General features: G+C 39.5%; 1 protein-coding gene across 1 annotated transcript; it reads right to left on the minus strand.

Annotated features, from left to right (window-relative positions):
* Positions 1-6,403: 6,403 nt before the first annotated feature.
* LOC109420605 (endocuticle structural glycoprotein ABD-4) lies at positions 6,404-14,811 on the minus strand. The gene is made up of 3 exons (XM_029852994.2): positions 14,661-14,811; positions 7,609-7,730; positions 6,404-7,069 (listed from the first exon to the last, which is right to left on the minus strand). Exons 1-3 carry the CDS (start codon positions 14,667-14,669, stop codon positions 6,799-6,801), a joined length of 402 nt encoding a protein of 133 aa, XP_029708854.1. The 5' UTR covers positions 14,670-14,811; the 3' UTR covers positions 6,404-6,798.
* Between the last annotated feature and the right edge of the window lie 6,103 nt (positions 14,812-20,914).

Below are 20,914 nucleotides of genomic sequence, written 5' to 3' on the forward strand. Positions count from 1 at the left end.
TTCTCACATTTTATGGTCTTGGGCGGTGTTCCTCTAGATTACCCGAAGGTTTTGGGTTTCCAGGTATTCTTTTACCGCATGTAGCCTGCACGTTCACGGCTAGCCACAAAGCCACCGACCTCTACCTGGTTCTTTACAGAATATTGCTAACTATGTGGTTAGTTAGTATTGCAACCACACTGGTGGTGATCGATTGATGCAGTAAATATCTGATGATGGCTGAAGTTGAGTAGGCCGAAACGTTATGTATAATCGAGTTTTAGTGTGTGTTTTCACCGAAAATAATCAACAATCGTAATATATAATATATAGAATATTGCTAAGTTGTCTTCAGAAAATTGGTTTAAGTTTGCAAGTTATGGCATCTAAGTTGGCTACACATTTCGGAAAAAGGCCCTATAAGCAGTGGCGATACGGGGTTTCATTTCACAGAAAACGTTATTGTCACGTGTCACAAGTGTCTCCAGATACACACATTGTTCAACCATTTCAAACATGTCCTTATCAATCAGTAGCTCAAGCATGGCTTTACCCCCGATCATGTACAACACCTTGTTAGAGTTTATTACCACGCCTATTTACCTTGATAGTTCCCCCTTCAGAAAGGCAAAACCTTTTTCCACTACTGCATTGTGAGATCGGGTAATGATAGTGCCATTTCTCTGCATGCCAGAAATGCCCCCCATTTTCTATCAATTTAAACACTTTTCACATGCGTGATCGGTCAGAAAACAAAAACATTGAAGAATAATTGCTATCAAGCTGATCCGTTTTTTTTTGTACAAAAAAGCAAAAAAAACATCTAAAGTCTGAAAATTACTGTTTTGGTGTAATATTCTGCCTCTTGTAAGCATACTTTATTGTAAACAAAGATTATGTTCCCTTGTACAATTGTGCAACTTTTATGCTGTTAAACGGTTGTTGAAAGACCCTTCTAAGATAAGCATGTGGTGGAATTGCCTCCTGGGACAGTTTTATCACGGGGCTAGACGTTATACCCTCGATCAGGCGTATTGCTCCAGTTGTTTTGAAACGGAATAACTTGAACTGTTTTCGAAAAACGTATAAAAGCTTTCATAGCCGCCCTTCTAAATGCAAAGTTCGCATGCAACACTTCATTGGCTTTACGAACAATGATTTGCAGTGGACACCAGATGAAATAAGGCGCTAGTTTCAGAGATATTCACCCTCATCCTTGTTTACGAACGTATCGACTTTCGAACGTATTTGATTCGTTCGAATCCATATCGCATTTGATTTTGCTGGCGTAAACGGGAATGTGAACGATTTACGTTCGAAAGTGGATTCGATCGAAAACAAGAATGAGGGTGATTATCGTTTCTGCATAAGCGGGTCATATTATACGCTTTACCTTATGACGTAAATGTTAAGTAGGTTCAGTACGCAAACACATTTCGAACCATTGCATTTTAAAGTTTGTATTGTAAAACCATGGCCTCATATGCGCAATCTACAAGAAAGGGCACAGACTGGAGTGTGCCAATAACAGAGGGATTACTCTTTTAAATTCGGGGTATAAGATACTGTCACGTGTCCTGTTTAACAGACTGCGACCTCTTGAGGAGTCCTTCGTCGGCGAATACCAGACTGGTTTTCGTAAGAGCCGATCAACGACGGATCAAATGTTTATGCTGCGGATGATCCTAGATAAATTTCGGGAATATAACTTGCAGACTCACCATCTGTTCATTGATTTTAAAGCAGCGTACGATTCAGTGAAAAGAAATGAGCTTTGGCAGATAATGTCAGAACATGGTTTTCCGGCGAAACTAATTAGGCTGATACGCGCAACGCTGGATGGGTCAAAATCAAGTACAGTGGTTTTTCGGTTTTATCACGTTAAAAAATTTTTTTACCGTGATATAAACGAAACCGTGAATTTAATGAAACGAGAAAAAAATGTAATTTTTTCATTCAAAATCGTTCAGTTGTAATATATATGAGTCGTAGTTCACATTTTTTAACAGTATTGGTGGACTGGGCAATGCAGAATTGATTTTATTTTGATTCCGGAATATTTTAGAACAAGTGTGATAAAAACGACACGGAAATCGTGATAAAATCGAATAGAAAAGCGTGAATTCGGGCGAGTAGTGATTAAAACGACTAGTGATTAAACCGAAACGCCACTGTATTCCGATCGCGGACGAAGTGTCTACGTCGTTTGTGACCTTAGATGGATTAAATCAGGGGGATGCTCTTTCAAATTTATTGTTCAACATTGCACTCGAAGGAGCGACTAGGAGGTCAGGAGTGCAGAGAAATGGCTCTATCATCACACGGTCGCACATGCTCCTCGGTTTTGCGGACGACATTGATCTCATCGGCATCGATCGTAGGGCAGTGGAGGAAGCTTATGCTCCTCCGAAGAGATAAACAGCGAGGATAGGCATGACGATTAACTCTACCAAGACGAAGTACATGATAGCGGGTAGAGACAGAAGCAGCCCTAGTGGTGTTAGTGCCGAGGTAGTGATTGATGGGAAAGTGTTTGAAGTTGTTGAAGAATTTGTTTATCTTTTATGAAGTGTGACAATGATTGTGCGATATTTGCCAGAAAACCATTCGCCAGAATGCCATTGGCCAGAAAGACATTTGCCAGAAAATACCATTTCCCAGAAAACCGTTTGCCAGAAAATACCATTTCCCAGAAAACCATTTGGCAGAATGTACCATTCCCCAGAAAGTACCATTTCCCAGAGATTTTCCAAAGTTCTCAATCCAGAAGTGTTTCCAATCTAATGATAATTTAAAACATTCTTTTTGAAAAGTAAATCGTGTTTTTTTATTTGTTTGGGATCGCTTAGCCTACGATAGGGGAATTCAGTTATTTTGGACAGATCGTTACGCGTATATATTTTGGACATTTACGGCAAAATCAAATGGAAGTGTCCAAAATATATACGCGTAACGGTCTGTCCAAATTATCAGAATCACCTTAACGATTTTAAAAAATATAAAATTTTGTTTATGTTCAGTTTTATATACGAAAGTTAAATTAATAATTGGAGCTGATGTAGGAGCAAACAAGAAATGGTTCTAGTAACTTTTAAAGAAAAGGCTATAGTTTGAAGAAGGGCAAATCACTCTGAAACAAAAAAAATGTGAACTCAAACCTTTCAAACTTCACAATACATTTAAACTTTTATGTTATTTAATTATTCTATTGCGCACAACAGCTTATTTTAGGAGGCGAACCAGCTCTCAAGCTGAAAACCTCTTACATAAAGATAAATAAACAGCTTATTTCTTCAATTAGAACATTTCCACAAATTATCTTGTGGACAAGTTGATTATGATGTGGATCCAATTGATGAAATATTATTTTTACGAAATTTGATCAATGCTCATCAGAGATTTTCATTTCTTCAACACATAGGATGTTCTTCCCAGCTTTTACTGATATGGAATTTTTGGATTTACTTATATTTTTCAAAGATTCCCTTCTTTCAATTGAAATTAATTTTTTAAACTTATTTTTGATAATAACAATGACCTGATCACTTTAAATTATAATTTTTGTGTCGAACAGCTAAATTACCCGGAATTGTTGATCACACACTTAAGTCAATCGAATACCATAAATAAAAACCTTTTCGAAGCTGTGAAGAATTAGCAAATAAGTTAAAATTCACAAATAAAAAAAAAAAAAAAAAAAAAAAAAAAACCTTTTCGAAGCAACGAGTAAAATACACAGAAATAATTACTTAAGCGACGGTTTTATAATATACGGTTTTAACTATACCACTATGACTGTCTCTGCCCGAAAACCACAAGCTTGAATGTATTATTAGGACGAATATTACTTGATCAAATGCTATAAAAAACTTGTCCTTGAGGAAATTTATTTTAATAATTCCAGCACAGTTTGTTCCTTCTTTTAATCATCTGCTGTTCTTTCTAGATGAATTTCTTACTTTATTTGCGCCAATTTTAACCAATATATTCCCTTATCACGGTGTAACATGTGAGCTTAACATATTTGGGCTTATGGTATTATGGCTAATGGCGCTCCGGCTACTGTTATAGAATCTGAATATCAATGATGTTAGAGCATTCGGCTGAAGCCCGTTGGGTCGAATGTCATTTGATAGCAGTTCATTAGGTCAAAATGTTATTTTGCCGAATGGCCATATTTTTTTCGTTTTCTCCTTTTATACTGTTAAAATAATTGTTGAAATTGGAGCTACTGTATTTTACCCATGAATCTTTCCTTTTTTAAATATAGGAACAATAAACGGGTTTAAGATATATAATTTTTTCAATAATTAAACTATTAGCTCCGCAATACCAATATTGCTTTATGGTTCTAATATAATCAACTATTTATGCCGAAAACTAGTCTTACAATGAAACTAGAAAGAACAGCCTGTGTTTAGAAGAAGGTAAATTAACTATTCAATAATTTTTAACTAGAGAGAATAGTTTCATTGTAGAAAAATAGTTTTTTGCATCGAAACCGTTGATGTTCACCTAGTGAATTTTGCCTTCTTTTAAACATAGGCTGTTCTTCTTAGTTAGGAAGACTAGATTTTGACATTGATTGTTGATTGCGGAAAAACGATAAGGCAATATTAATATTGTAGAAGTATCAGCTAAATATTGGAAAACCGAACAAATTTAAGAAACCGTTCCGATTCCTGTTCCATAATCACTGAATTGCGATTCATGATCATCATTTCTACCCATTGGTTATTCGGCCTAATGGACATCGGTCAGCAGTATTTTTGCCATACCAGATGTTTGTGGACCTATGCACTTCTAGCCTAGTTACATCGTCTCGTAGTTACAAGTCTTGCGCTTAGTATCATACAGGCGTATCTGCAATGATCGATTTCTCTTCATAGATTTTCTCTTTGCTCAATAACTACCGGTGAATCATTTCCAGCTGTTTTCGTTGTTCTGACCAAGAGATCATCCTTGCAGTAAACATATTAAATAAGTGTAAAAGATTGAAACTGACGACATTTTTTATGTTAATGGACTGAAATATATCCACCAAATTCTCACAATTACATCTTTAGTTTCAATTAATTCTTAGAAAATGGAGAAAATTTCTATTTGCTCGAATGTACCATTTGCCAGAATGTACCAATCCCCAGAATTTAATATTTAATATTAAATTCTGGGGATTGGTACATTCTGGCAAATGGTACTTTCGGGCAAATAGTATTCTGGCAAATGGTGCATTCTGGCAAATGGTTTTCTGGGGTTTGTCATTCTGGCGAATGGTTTTCTGGCGAACGGTTTTCTGGCAAATATCGCACAATCGTGACAATGACGTTTCCCGTGAAGTGAAAAGGCGTATTGCAGCTGCGAATAAGGCCTTTTACGGATTGCATAGCCAGCTTCGTGGGCGGCCACGAACTCGCTTGCTGCACGCGGTTGAAGAAGATCTACGATCCCTACACGTTCGGGGAAACTGGAGGAACATCGCCCAAGACCGACGAAGATGGTGCTCTACTACACGCTCGACGTTGGAGTAAAGTTACTTTGTAGCCAACAAGGTCAAGGATTGTAAAACCAAGGGTAGAATCAAACTCTGCCTGCCATCCTAAAGTACCTAATGTGTAGAACATAGCCTAACTGTCTTACACTCTGATTTCGCTTCTGCACGTAGCACGTAGAACAGGATTGATGGTCTCGTGATTATCGCTTCTAATTCATATAATCCTATTATCATAGGTCCCGACTTCAATCCTTGGCCCGTTCCTTTTGTCCTACTTTTTATTTTTTCTACTTTCTCACTATGCTCTACATATACAGCTCACAGCTCATGGATGCTCTTATGTTCATAGCCATCGCTAGAACCTGAAACGGCTTAAAAGCCATTTCCCTTCCTTTCTATGGCCACCGAATAGTGTAAGTCTATAATATTCTACCTACAAGTTATGCAACCGAGTGAACTGTGCCGCATCATCTTTATAGTAATATACACATCTATCACTTTACGCCTGGCATCTACGCTTGCATGAACCCACTGCCAAAAATAACCATTGCCCATAATACACTCCGTCATCCACATGACGGCATGACCTTGTGCAGGAGCAGAGGACTCAACGGCCAGCAGTATGCTAGAGATTGCAATTATCGCTTCTCTCCCCTTCATACAGTTGACTTGCAACCTGACGGAGCAGGTGCCATTGTAGCCTAATAGAGCAACAGCACTCACACACTGAAGATCATTATTAGTCCCATGCAGCTATCCCATTGTTTCCGCATCTGAGCATAGCTGATCTGGCAATACTGGAGTATGTAGAGTAGAACTACGGGCGGTCAATCAAGCTCAAGCCTCACGCCTCCCTCATGTAATTTCCAGTGAATTCTACGCTCAAGCTCAAGTAGTTTCTCAACAATAATTTGTGCACATCTGTCTCAGCTATTATTTTTTCAACATGCGATTTTATTAACGCCTTTGAACATTATTTGTCTAGTAGTAATAAGTTGTTTTCTTGAAGTGGTCAAAACAATGAATGGTTATTAAAAGCACTTGAACACGAAATTCTTTTTTTTTGTTTTTTTTTTCTTAACGAGTTTCATTGGTACTCGATATGCAATTCAAACAAATATACAGAAACAAAAAAAAAATACTGATGCCATATTCGACATCAACACTCCTGCATGCACAACTCACATCAGTAACAAAACACAATCTAACAGACTAATCATCTTGAGTATTGGTCGCGTGCTGCCCTCTTTCTCCCATAGTGTCCCCCATCAGCCTACATCAGCACTAGCAATCGTCATCCATCCATCAGCAGTCACGAATCAACCGCCCTAGCGCCGTCGGTTCGCCGGTGGCAAACTGGCCAGGTAGTCCAGGGCCTTCTGAATCTGTGGCGGGATCGGCGGAGGAGTTGGTAGATGGTCACCCTGTGGCTGGAATCCATTTTCGTCGTCGGCGGCGTAACTCAGCGAAATGACCTGCCCATCTGGAGCCGTGTAGGTGATTGACCCCGAGGCAATGATGACGTCGCTGGTGTCCGGACTGCTGGCTCGTTTCAGGGTTCCCTGCTCCTGACCGCGAATTCCGTTGGCCGTTTCGTAGCTGAGAATGGGGAGAAGAGGGTTTGGGATCGGGGTCAATTGGGGCTGCATGGTAACTATAATTGTTGCAGTTTGCTTGGTCGGGTAAAATTGAATAATTGCTTTGGCTGGGTGGGCGCCGGTTGGCACGGTTCAGTTCAAAGACAATAGCTAATTGAGAAGTTTCCCGTGATGAGATTGAGGGGGTAGATAGAGTCGTTGGACGACGCATGATTGGGGAAGGGTGTGTGAGCGGTGTTTACCGAATGTGAGATGAGTGAAAATGATGGCGATTACGATGTAGTAACACTATAAATAGGTGCGCTAAAGTGTACAACGTAATTATAGGGAGGTGGTGTTACTTGTTATTAGAATTAGCAGACGTGAGATGATTTATTGACCCCGACATTTGATTAGTACTAGACTGCCGTTCTACGCATAGTTGTCCCATGTTATATGGGATTCCCATATAACATGGGACAATTATGCGTAGGACGGCAGTAGAGCTCACTACCCAGTTGAAGGTGTATATGATAAGTAGTAATTGATGTGTTTGCGTACCTGTATTGATAAGAACCATCTGGATCGATGTTGCTATCTTGGGCGACAATTTCTGCCTCGGCTTCTGTTCGCTGTGGTGCTGCCAGGGCCATGGCCATACATACCGTTACTAGTAGTACTTCCTATTTATGCGTGGTTTCAATAAAAAGAGAGAATTGTCAGTTGCAAAGTGTAGCTTTGGTGCACCTCGAATTTGTGGATTTCATAAAGCTAAATGCAGTTTTATCACAGCCAACAACCGCCTTGTTTTATATCAATTTGTCTTAAACAGCTCAAAATTATACTTTTTGTACAGATCAATTGCTATTTTTTTTTCAAATTATTAGATAAAAATACATTGATTACCTATGTGAATTGCGAATGGCTTCACCAAATGTAGATAAACCATTGTATGCCATTGCATGCACATCTAAGTATTGACATTCCTGCAAAAGGTTCTTCAGACGTTTTCGTTGAAGTTCCTTTTGAAAACTGTTAGAAAATTACACTAGGTATTAGTTTCTACTGAGATTGCTTGTTCGTGTAACTCGTTCATGGTAGCCTTTGGGAGTTCCTTCTGTGATTGCTTTTGAAAATCTCATAAGACTTTTTTTCTGGGTAATCTCTAGGAATTCCTCGAGATCTTCCTTCAGGTTTCTCCTAGGGTTTTTTTCTGCGATTTCTCTAAAGATACTTCTGGAATAATCCTTAGTATTCTGATGAGATTCCGATTGATTATCTTTTGGTATTACACATGAATTTGTGTTTTGTTACCTAAAACAGTTGCACATCCCCTAAAATTCCACCATGAGTTTCTTCTATGATTTTTCAAGAATTCATTCTAGGAATCCCTAAGAGAACTAGTCTAGTCTAGTTTTGTCTGTACACACTGCATTTCGTTGAAAGAACCCTAAAACATGATAAAATCTACTGTTTCCATCATGTTTTGTGTTTTTATGGATGCTTTTAGCACAGTGGTTTTCAACCTTTTTCAGTCCATGCACCCCTTTCAAATTTTTCCCAAACCTCATTCCCCCTTCAATGAAAAATTGCAAAGGGGCCGTCCATATACCACGTGGACAGCTTGGAGTGGGGAGAAGGTTAGCGAAAAGTCCACGCTTTTCCACGAAGAGGGGGGTGGGGGTTTGTTAAATGTCCACGTGGACAACATTGACATATAAAATAGGAAACAAGAATCAACAATAACGAAACAAATTATGTCGCATTAGTGATAAGATTCTCTTCAACAATTCTTTCGTACATTTTATTTTATTATACATTGTCTTTTAGGTGTAAGTTACTTCTACAAGAGAAAAAACCATGGTATTGATTCACAGACTAATTTGTTTTGAACTATCAGAATTTCTCATTACTTAGTTTTTTTCATCGAGGAATATTCTGGAGATTTAAAATGGAGTGTAGGCAATGCAATTGTTTCAGTCAGAAAATTTTCATTGAAGTTCTGTATGGATTTTTCGAAGTTTCATATCAAATTTTTAAACTACTTCAAAGTTTCAAAATACATGTAGGGAATTGCAGGCTTATCTCCTAAACTTATTTTTTTGTAGGTTCCTTCAAAATTTAAAATGATTCTAATGGATATTGAAGTCTAAACCTCAGTAATACAATTTAATTACTGTAATTTTGTAAGAATCTAAGAAATAGAATCTTATCTCAACAAAAATCTAAGATTTAAAATTACCTTATCTCAACAAAACAATCAGACAATCATAGATTGAACAAACATTCTGAAGAACACCGTCTTCAACCAGAGGCTGTACAGACTAAACATTGAACACTCGCTAACATTAGGCTATGGACATTACACGAAAAACACCCAATGAAGAATTTTTCATTTGACGAAAATTTTTCACCAACTGGCGCATAATCGAACCCACACTCTAACAAACATTAAGCTGAATTAAAAACAGTGTTGAAAACTTGTAGGTACCTATTTTGTGCTACTTGTTTATATTATATGTAAAGCTATAGAATATTTGTATTTCAGAAAGTTTTCAATTATATTTAAGACATTGTTTATGAAGGAAAAAAGAACAATATTAAAAAAAAAAACTTTTCAAGATCACTTTCTCCATCTATTTTAGAAATATGAAAAAAAAACTTTTTTTCGGATGTCCACGTGGACATTGAGGGAGGGGGGTAGGAGTCAATGAAAAGTCCACGCTTGTCCACGGGGAGGGGGTCAAAAACCATGAATTTTCTGTCCACGTGGTATATGGACGGCCCCAAACCAAAAAATTATTCCACAGTAGGTATAAACAATTATTTGAAAATGAGTTTGATTTTAGTTATCGACAAGCATAACACAATTTTCTGACTAGAAAATCAATGCAACATTTGCGCCTGTACATGTTTAGTTAATAAATTGTAGAGCGGACCTGGTGTGATGGTTAAAGCACGTGACTGTTACGCCGAGAACCTGGAATCGAATCCAAAATATGAGTTCTTCCTTCGGAGGTCACAAATGGCAAAAAAAAATCGCAAGGCCATTTGCCAAATGTTGGAGTGTGTGTTGCTTTTGAGAACCCAGAACTCATATTGTTACTTTTCCTCGAACAAATCCTTCTTCGAAGCGTTCTATAGTTCGATGTGCTTACCCTGGAATTGACTTGGAACTTTGGCCACTGCTACACGGAAAGTATTTCATCCTATCATGTCTAGACCTCTTTCCTGGACGTCAGGAAAATGTTATTCAAATTTGGAACGTTTACTCTCTGGTTGTTTCGTCAATGACCATTTTGTCTGGACGAAAAAATATTTTTGTATGGACTAATGACCGTGCGGGGGGGGGGGGGGGGGGGTTTGTGGTTTGAGAAGTCCCAAAAAAATGACCACGTGGTTTATGGACAGCCCCCTTGTGTGCTTAAGTCATGCTTACAAAGCCTCATGCAACTTTTTGTTGACAAGTGGAAATTCAATGTTTGTTTGAGAATCTTTAAGAGCTTCCTTGAGTATAGGTCATAGGATCTATAGTCGTAAACAGTCTGGAACGTCTGGAATCTCTTCTGGAACCACCTTAAACGTTTAAGAAACGCTTCAAAGCGCCGCTGAAATCTCTCTGAAGCTTACTAAAGAGCTGTGTGTAGAACCCCTTAAGCCCCTCAAAATCCCCTGTAACACCCCTGAGAAAACCCTCAAACCGCCTACGTAACGCCTCTGAAACTCGCCAAAAATTATCTGTAGCTGTCTGAAATGCCCCGGCGAAGTCCTTGGAAAAAAAATCAAAAGTAATCCCTGTACAAATTTTTGAAGAAACTTTTGAATCATTTTCTGAAAGACTCAGGAATAGTTTCTGAGGACTAAGATTTGTAAGAAGAAAATCGTGTTAAATACTGTTACTTTTAATCCCACTGAGAATTTGCATCCTTTGACAAATACGTATTTCGACCTCAACTGTAAGGCCATCTTCAGTGATTAGTCCATTAGACTAAGATTAGTCTTTGGTATCGCTTAAAACTTTATTAAAGAAACTCTGGAGAAATTTCTGAAGATTTTCTTAATAAATTTCTGAAGGAATCTCTGAACGATTTTATGAAAGAATCCCTGAAGGAATTTCTGCTCTAATTCATTGATAACTTTTTGTAAAAAATAATGGAGGAATTTTAGAAGTCAATCATGTAAGATGCTTTGAAAGAATTCTTTATGGAATTTATAGAATAGGGAGAGTTTCTAAACAAATCTCTGAAGAAAATTTCCTATTTAATCCATGGGAGATTTTTTGAAAGTATCCTTGAGGGAATTTATGATCGAATACTAACTTCCTATGGATTTTTTTAGAAAGATTTTTAGAAGAATTTCTGAAGAAATGTTTTGGTAGATTTTCTAAAGGAATCTCCAATACCTTTTCCAAACGCATGCCTACAGCAATTTCTGACCAAGGAATTTCTGAAGTTATCCTTGTAATCTCAAACAAATTCTGAAATGAAGGAATTAGTGAAGCAATTCATGTCAGATTTCAGAGAAGAATTCTTTGTGACACTACTGGAGGAACACTTGGAAGATTTACTGAATTAATCGGTAATATGATGTTTCATTTGGGAAGTTTTCTTCGGAGTCCGTCATAATAAAGTTGAAAATTCTAGTTTTTTTTTCGAATGAGTGTAATCAGTTTCGTACCTTTGAATTCCGCCCTATGTTGCTTATCCTTTGCCAGATACGCGTATTTCGACTACCACTTGTAATCTTCCTCAGTGTCAGTTATCCAAACATCCCTGGATGTATTTCTTAAGCAATTAGTAAGGATAAATAAATCCTCGGAGACATTTTCTTAGGAATCCCTGAATAAATTTCTGAACTTTCGATAATTTTGGAACATATATGCAAATAACGTTATTGTGTATTTCCATTGCTCAAAATATTTGATTTTGAATCAACCATCTTTTGGAGACAGTGGTTTATTCGTTATTTAGCGAGAAATATTTATACATATCAAAAACTTCAAGCGTTTTACCGAAAACGCAGTTTTCATGCAGTTTTTATTTATTTTGTTATACAATTTAATTAAAAATAAAATAAAATAAATGCTTCGATTTTATGTCAATTTCAATTTTAGAGACATTTCAAAAATTGAAATATCCATTAAATTAAATTGTGTCTCTATTAGAATTTTTCTAATTTCATGCAGAATTGCTCGATGTTTCCCAAATTTAAATCATAGATAGATAACATTTTAATATATTTACAGTGAAAATGTAATGCACATTTTGAAAAGTTACAGATAGTTTAATTTTTTTTTATAAAAATGAAAGTTTTGGAGGTTGTACCTAAATCCCATCCGGGCGCAATGACGTCATGTTTTCGATTATACTATGTTGTACCAATGTTTGGGGCATAAACATGTGCTCGTGAAAGCAAAATAAATTAAATATTCTCTTTTTTCTAAACTTACATGTGCCGTCAATTTCATGTGATAAAATTAATTACACTAGTTTACAGCATTTCTCGGTAAGCTGATGATCATTTTTGGTGAATAATCATGCCCTGAGTTCGAAAACGCGAAGGAAAAAAATTACAGTAGAGCGGAAATTGTTTCGACTTTCCATACAAGGTTGATGATTTGAAATCGATTTTTGTTCTATTTTTAAGCAAAGTCGCTCACTTCACACATCTCATTCTCCGTAATCAATGCTCCGATTAAGCTGCATGTTTTACTGTGACTCGCCTACATATGAAATGTTAAATAAATGTTGAGAATGAATTTTTAAATTGTTTTTTTTTCTTATTCAAATTATACATTTCTTCATATATTTTTGGAAATTTTGCTAAAATTTAAGGGATCGTCCCCAAAACTCGCCAATATCCTGAATTTCATCAACCTGACGCAAAACCTACATTCAGATGATCGAATGGAATTGTATTCAGCTTTTAATTTATGGAAAAAGATTTAAAATTGGTTGAACAAAACACAAGATATTTGAATTTTATTTAATTCCATATTTTAAAAAGTTTTAAAACTCGACATTGAGCTAAAACTCAAAATCTGTTCTACTCAAAAATTTTTGAAGCACGGTTTTGAAATCAGCGCTGTGGGCTTCGTGGCCGAGCGGTTAGCGGCGTCAGTCGTTTAGGTGTCCGTAAGCCTTGGAGTCAAGCATGGGAAAACTCATTCGCTCACCCGAATGCCGGCGATGCAAACTAGCAAAAAGAACGCCAACAACCCAATACTGAGTGAGAGCACGACGCACTAAGAACGAACGCAGCACGAACGGCTCGCTACCGACGCCAACGAAGCGAATCAGGAGAGAAACAAATAGTGAGCGAAATGAATCAGCCTGCATCGGTGTATACGAAACGAACGTTCGCTCTCTCAACTACCGAGTGGCATTCAGCTGATTGAATCAAAACGCACTCACTGATTCAATTCCCAGTACTGAATGCTTCCACTGAACGCTAAATGAACGTTCCAAAACGATTGCTCTCGCACCCGACTCAGAACGCAAACATTCGTTCAATATTGGTTCGTTCGACTTCGGCACTCAGATTCGGTAGCGATTCATTCGGCCGCCGTTGCTTGCGTCGCTCGGTGCTCGGCGATTAGAAAGAATGGGCAATGAAAGTGGAAAGATTTTGCTTGGCTGGGGGAGAAGCACACTCGCATCAGATTGGGCGTGGATGTGAGTGAGGGATACGCAATAAATTAATGATTTTTTCCCATCCTTGCTTGGAGTGTGGGTTCGATTCCCGCTCCAGTCGGGGAAAACTTTTCGTCAAACGGAAAATTCTCCACTGGGCCACTGGGTGTTATATGTGATGTCCGTTGTCGAAATGTTTGTACTGTTCAGTCTGTAGAGGCCATACGGTCGAAGACGGTGTAATTGTCTTTTTTTTTTAATTATGCTTCAAAAGTTTTGGTCGTTGAACGAAGTTCACGACTTTCCTTTTATTTTGTAAACTAGTGTTATGAAAGTTTGTTTGGTTCCGTTTACAATAACATTCAAACGAGCATTCCTACCTCAACATGTTTATTTGGCTCGCACTTTGACAGTTCGCTCTGCACGATTGGCTTACAATGGCCGCCTCCGCATATCTTTATAAGGTACACCGGGGCAAGTTGAAACGGGTGGGACAAAATGAAACACAATGTTTTGAAATAGTTTTCAATACAATTTTGAAATTTTTCTTTCGCCGAAAGAATGTTTGAATCAAAAACTATGTGTTCAAGTTATGGCATTCAAGTTGTTCAAGTTATGGCATTCAAGTTGCTAACCATCATTAGATAACATCATGTTAACCCGCTGTTTTATCTTGCCCCACACGTTTCAACTTCCCGGTGTACCTTATGTAGGATTACTTGTGGGCTCGAGTATTTTGACTGACTAAATAACATTTCGATGAATACAGCCGAAACCCTAGAGGTAAGATGACAACATTATTTACCCCCCTCAATGTATCAAAAACTTCGGTAAACAAAAATTCCATTTTGAGAATAAGGACTGCATGGAAAAGCCACCAAAAGTGTCCAATAAATCCACATTGTTAACCACAAATCACTTCATTTGTTTCCCTTTATTCATTTTAAAATTCACTGCTGCTCCATTTCACTTTTTACTTACAATTTTCATTTTGGTCTAATACTGTTAGAAACACTGCTCCTTTAAACCGACTAGCACACACTCGACACGATTATCACCGGATACAACACCTGAGGCAGCACTCTTCCCAATGCCAGATGATAGTGAAATCTACGGTGAGAATAGAACTGTGCCTACTGTATTTATAGACGTTTGTTTGAGCAAACTTCTCCAACGACCACCCGCGCGTCTCATCATCCACCTAACCCGCGGGATGATGATGGAGAAGCGCCACCACAAACTCGATGCAAGTACCCGTCCCCCCATGTGGCTACCATCCACTTCCGATCGAAAGCAACCCGCCACGCGACTTGAAGTGAATTGTTTCGTCTTCTCGCGCGCGCGCGAATTCACTCGTTCTCGAGGGGAAGGCAGACACTCTTTCCAGCATGGGGTGGTTAGCAGCGGCTAAGCGACGGCGAAAACAATTCCCATCCATCAGGTAATATAATATACAAATGTAACCATTTGAAGCCAATTTTCCATACATCACCGCAACCCATCAGCATCGTCATATAGCGTTGCATTGCATTGCCGGTCAATCGGTGCGGTGGTGTGGTGGCTCGGTCGCAACCCAGTTGAGCGACGACGGGGTCCTATAACTGAGTGTGGGTGATTTAGCGGCTAGTTTGTGAGGCATGGGATGCTTTGGTATGAACTAGGTAGCTAGGTAGGAAATCGGTTGGGGTGTATGCGGTTCTTTCCTAGCAAAGAATTGGTTGTTTGGGTTTAGTGGAGTGCCCTCCTGCTGGGCACTTGTCCTTTGAACACTGTCCAAAAACTTGAAGATTGAAGCAGCGGCAAGGTGCAGCAGATTATTTTTTTCAAGACACTAATAATATAAGAAATTGTTTAAAAAAACGAACACTTTTTACCCTTTAACTGGGCGTAACGCACCAACTGGGACAAAGTCTGCTTCTCAGCTAAGTTTTCTTGGAGCACTATTAATTATCTTCGACCGAATAGCCTGACACCGTTATTTCTGTAATGGGATCAACTGATCGTCCTTTCCGGAAGCCAAGCTGGTTATCCGAGAGGCCAGAGTCCTCTGACCTTTCTGCATAGCCATTAGGCTGTCTCTTATTTTGCAAAAATTGGAAATATTTTGAGTTCGTTTACGGAAAATGATCATTTTTTTTTTTTTTTTTTTGCTGGTGATGATACGGCTAAGACCAGGGAATGATCATTTTAGCTAAGAAATGATCATGTCAAAATTTGAAGTCCATATCTCAAGGTTAAGTGGTCCCTCAAGAGGCCTATAATTGTCAAAAAAGTGTATAGGACTAGGAAAACATTAAATTTTTTTCGACAAAAATTTGCTAACCATTGCGATATCTCTACTAGTAGTTGAGTTATTGACAAAAAACAACCAAAGAATCAGCTTCTCTGACCATTTTTCTATATCCCGAAGGAAACCTACCCTATTCTGCTCAATAACTTTAAATCGAGTGGAGATATCACAATTCTGAGCATAAAGCAAAGCAAAGCAAAGCAAAGCAAAGCAAAGCAAAGCAAAGCAAAGCAAAGCAAAGCAAAGCAAAGCAAAGCAAAGCAAAGCAAAGCAAAGCAAAGCAAAGCAAAGCAAAGCAAAGCAAAGCAAAGCAAAGCAAAGCAAAGCAAAGCAAAGCAAAGCAAAGCAAAGCAAAGCAAAGCAAAGCAAAGCAAAGCAAAGCAAAGCAAAGCAAAGCAAAGCAAAGCAAAGCAAAGCAAAGCAAAGCAAAGCAAAGCAAAGCAAAGCAAAGCAAAGCAAAGCAAAGCAAAGCAAAGCAAAGCAAAGCAAAGCAAAGCAAAGCAAAGCAAAGCAAAGCAAAGCAAAGCAAAGCAAAGCAAAGCAAAGCAAAGCAAAGCAAAGCAAAGCAAAGCAAAGCAAAGCAAAGCAAAGCAAAGCAAAGCAAAGCAAAGCAAAGCAAAGCAAAGCAAAGCAAAGCAAAGCAAAGCAAAGCAAAGCAAAGCAAAGCAAAGCAAAGCAAAGCAAAGCAAAGCAAAGCAAAGCAAAGCAAAGCAAAGCAAAGCAAAGCAAAGCAAAGCAAAGCAAAGCAAAGCAAAGCAAAGCAAAGCAAAGCAAAGCAAAGCAAAGCAAAGCAAAGCAAAGCAAAGCAAAGCAAAGCAAAGCAAAGCAAAGCAAAGCAAAGCAAAGCAAAGCAAAGCAAAGCAAAGCAAAGCAAAGCAAAGCAAAGCAAAGCAAAGCAAAGCAAAGCAAAGCAAAGCAAAGCAAAGCAAAGCAAAGCAAAGCAAAGCAAAGCAAAGCAAAGCAAAGCAAAGCAAAGCAAAGCAAAGCAAAGCAAAGCAAAGCAAAGCAAAGCAAAGCAAAGCAAAGCAAAGCAAAGCAAAGCAAAGCAAAGCAAAGCAAAGCAAAGCAAAGCAAAGCAAAGCAAAGCAAAGCAAAGCAAAGCAAAGCAAAGCAAAGCAAAGCAAAGCAAAGCAAAGCAAAGCAAAGCAAAGCAAAGCAAAGCAAAGCAAAGCAAAGCAAAGCAAAGCAAAGCAAAGCAAAGCAAAGCAAAGCAAAGCAAAGCAAAGCAAAGCAAAGCAAAGCAAAGCAAAGCAAAGCAAAGCAAAGCAAAGCAAAGCAAAGCAAAGCAAAGCAAAGCAAAGCAAAGCAAAGCAAAGCAAAGCAAAGCAAAGCAAAGCAAAGCAAAGCAAAGCAAAGCAAAGCAAAGCAAAGCAAAGCAAAGCAAAGCAAAGCAAAGCAAAGCAAAGCAAAGCAAAGCAAAGCAAAGCAAAGCAAAGCAAAGCAAAGCAAAGCAAAGCAAAGCAAAGCAAAGCAAAGCAAAGCAAAGCAAAGCAAAGCAAAGCAAAGCAAAGCAAAGCAAAGCAAAGCAAAGCAAAGCAAAGCAAAGCAAAGCAAAGCAAAGCAAAGCAAAGCAAAGCAAAGCAAAGCAAAGCAAAGCAAAGCAAAGCAAAGCAAAGCAAAGCAAAGCAAAGCAAAGCAAAGCAAAGCAAAGCAAAGCAAAGCAAAGCAAAGCAAAGCAAAGCAAAGCAAAGCAAAGCAAAGCAAAGCAAAGCAAAGCAAAGCAAAGCAAAGCAAAGCAAAGCAAAGCAAAGCAAAGCAAAGCAAAGCAAAGCAAAGCAAAGCAAAGCAAAGCAAAGCAAAGCAAAGCAAAGCAAGCAGTTTCAGAGGCGTTACGGATGTTTTGTAACGCTAAAGGCTCCTGAGATTCCTTGTAAAAACCCTCTGATACGTTCCTTGGAACCCAGGCTCCTTTTTTGGGCTCTCTGGGAGCTTTATTATGGGTTATCTGAGTTCGACAAATATTGCCATAGTAAAGTTCGACAAATATTGCCATAGTAAAGAATTAAATAAAAAATGCCAATATTTTCTTTTAAAAAAACCTAATTAATCCACCTAGCGGTGATGGCGCCTTTCTCGTGCCTTCGAAAACACATTTCAACAAAACTCAAGTGATATGTTGATGACTTTCAATTTGTGTACTTAGTGCTACCGTAAGAACATACACGACAATCACGAAACGCGACGCGAGATAAGACACGACACTTATGGCCGCAATTTCGGATTAAAGTCCGCCATCTTGAATATTCTGGTCTTTATTTTTGGACTCCACACTTCTTCCCAGATATACCCATATTGCATGGTTTTAGAGCCCAGAACTCCATTGAACAGCCACCATCTTGAATTTGGAGCTTTCATCTTGGATTTTTAATCACCATCTTGGTCCTTGGATATTCTGGTCACCATTTTTTTGGAGTCCAGAATTCGTCCCTATATCAAATAAACCCATATGACATGGATTTAGAATATATTGAGGTCGCCATTTTTGGACTACAGACATCTTCTCTATACCAAATATACCCATATTACATGCATTTAGGGTCTAAAACTGCTTTAAACATCCGCAGTCTTAAATTTGGAGCTGCCATTTTGGATTTTAGATCGCCCTTTTGGAAATTTTGGTTGCCATTTTTGAACTCCGGATATCTTCCTTATACCAAATATACCCATTTTTCATAGTTTTAGGGCCTAAAATTCCATTTAACAGCCTTCATATTGAATTTGAAGCCGCCATCTTGAATTTAAGATCGCCATCTTGGATATTCAGGTCGCCATTTTTGGACAACGGACATCTTCATCATACCAAATATATCCTTATTGCATGCTTTTAGGGCCTAAAACTTCGTTATACAGCCGCCATCTTGAATTTGAAACCACCATCTTGGATTTTAGACCGCCATATTGGATATTCAGGTCGCCATTTTTGAACTCCGCACATCTTCTCCATACAAAATATACCCATATTGCATGGTTTAGGGCTTAAAACTCCATTATACAGCCGCCATATTGGATTTGGAGCCGCCATTTTGGATTTTAGACCATCTTGAACTTTGGACCGACATCGTAGAATTTTCGGTCTCCTGTGTTGATATCCGCACAAAATTTGTCAACCATGCTGAAGGTTACAAAAATCGCCGCAGTTTGATGGGGCTTTGTTCAGTTTTATATGTGACCAGTTCTACCGGTGCTGGTCCGGATCACTCAAATGGCCATAACTCCGGAACGCATCGATCGATCCGAACCATTTTTATGAGCAAAAAATGCGGTAAAATTCCGGTTCGATTCAAGCAATAATCCGAAAAATCGGCCAATGGGAAGTGCCTTAAAAGTGAGTGACCTTTTTGTACACAGACATACACACACACATACACACACACACACACACACACACACACACACACACACACACACACACACACACACACACACACACACACACACACACACACACACACACACACACACACACACACACACACACACACACACACACACACACACACACACACACACACACACACACACACACACACACACACACACACACACACACACACACACACACACACACACACACACACACACACACACACACACACACACACACACACACACACAGGGCAGCAGGGACAGGAGTCCAGGGGCTTGACGAACCCCCCCCCTTCTGCGAGTCGGGTGGCAGCTTGGGAATTCTTCCTAAGCGAAATTCGTTCACACAGCTTCTGGTTTCCAGATAGCTCAAGCAGAGGATGCCTAGGATGTGGCGGGGTTTCAACAGTGGGCTCTGTTGGATCTCCATAAAAAGCCACACATCCGCAAGCAACTCTGTACAAGCGACCTGGTACCGCTTCCACGCTTCCAAAGTGCCTTAGCCCAAATACTCGGAGTGCCAACCGGCACATCAGGATCGATGCCAGTAACATCCTGATTATGGCATACTGGTCAACGCAAACGACAACGGACTACGGATTACGGATAGGATGACGACGATGGGCTGACATTCGTGCCATTCTGCTCCCTGAGTAAGGAAGGGTGACACCTACTTGAAACGGCGAGCGGGCTAATGGTGCGTCTGCCTCCGTCCCGGTAAAACCTTGGCAGGCCTCCGGATACGTTCTTCATCTGTCCATCATTTTTGATGGGTACTAGGCTCGGATGTAACACTCCCGACTTGCGCTGATCTGGCTCTGGACACGGACCCCATGAAGGTACGTGTTCAACCCTCGCTTGGCCTCCCTGATTCATAGACAACCAAGAGATCACGAAAGCGACTACGTACAGCAGGTGGAGATAGCGGCTCGGAGGGGGGACCCAATAGAATGGAGACATCAAATTATACCGAAGTAGTTGGAGAGAACGCGGACGCGTTCAGAAGAAGTGAAATGATGCAGCGATCACCAGTGACGCCGCTGGAAACTGCTGCGATACGGAGCGAGCCTCAAGGAAGCCAACGGGAGCTAGCATTCCTGAATCAGCGAGTGCTTACACCGAACTCGAACAGCGGCACAGCTCAAGAGTCGAGCTTGTTCGAAGTGAGGAGAAGGGTGAACGAGTTGTACGAGTTTGTCAAAGACAAGCACAACGTTCACCTGAAGATCAAGCAACTAGTGACAAGCATCAAGTCTGCCGTTACAGTTGCGGAACGCGATCAGAAGACGCTCAAGCTGAGAGTGGAAACAGCCGAGAAGTCTCTGGCGGAAGCCACGGATAGACCTACGGCTGAAAACATGGAGACGCCGAGGAGCCACCGGAGTACTCGCTCAGAGAAACGAGGCAGGGACACGCCAGGAGAAGAGGAAGTCCCGAAGAAACAGAGAAGCGAACGGGAGCGTGCCAGCAATCGGAGTGATGATGGATGGCGCACTGTGGAGAACCAGCAGGCGAAGAAGAAGAAAAAGCGAAAGGAAAAAGAAGATAAGAAGAAGGAAGAAAAGAAGAAGGAACAGAA

This window comes from Aedes albopictus, chromosome 2 (genome assembly GCF_035046485.1).
Source record: "Aedes albopictus strain Foshan chromosome 2, AalbF5, whole genome shotgun sequence".
Lineage (NCBI taxonomy): Eukaryota > Metazoa > Arthropoda > Insecta > Diptera > Culicidae > Aedes > Aedes albopictus.

Excerpts from the sequence above, each read along its gene's own strand:
- LOC109420605 (XM_029852994.2), bottom strand. Across the intron at positions 7,070-7,608 it reads GATGGTTCTTATCAATACAG|CTACGAAACGGCCAACGGAA; the intron begins GTACGCAAACAC and ends CCCCATTCTCAG.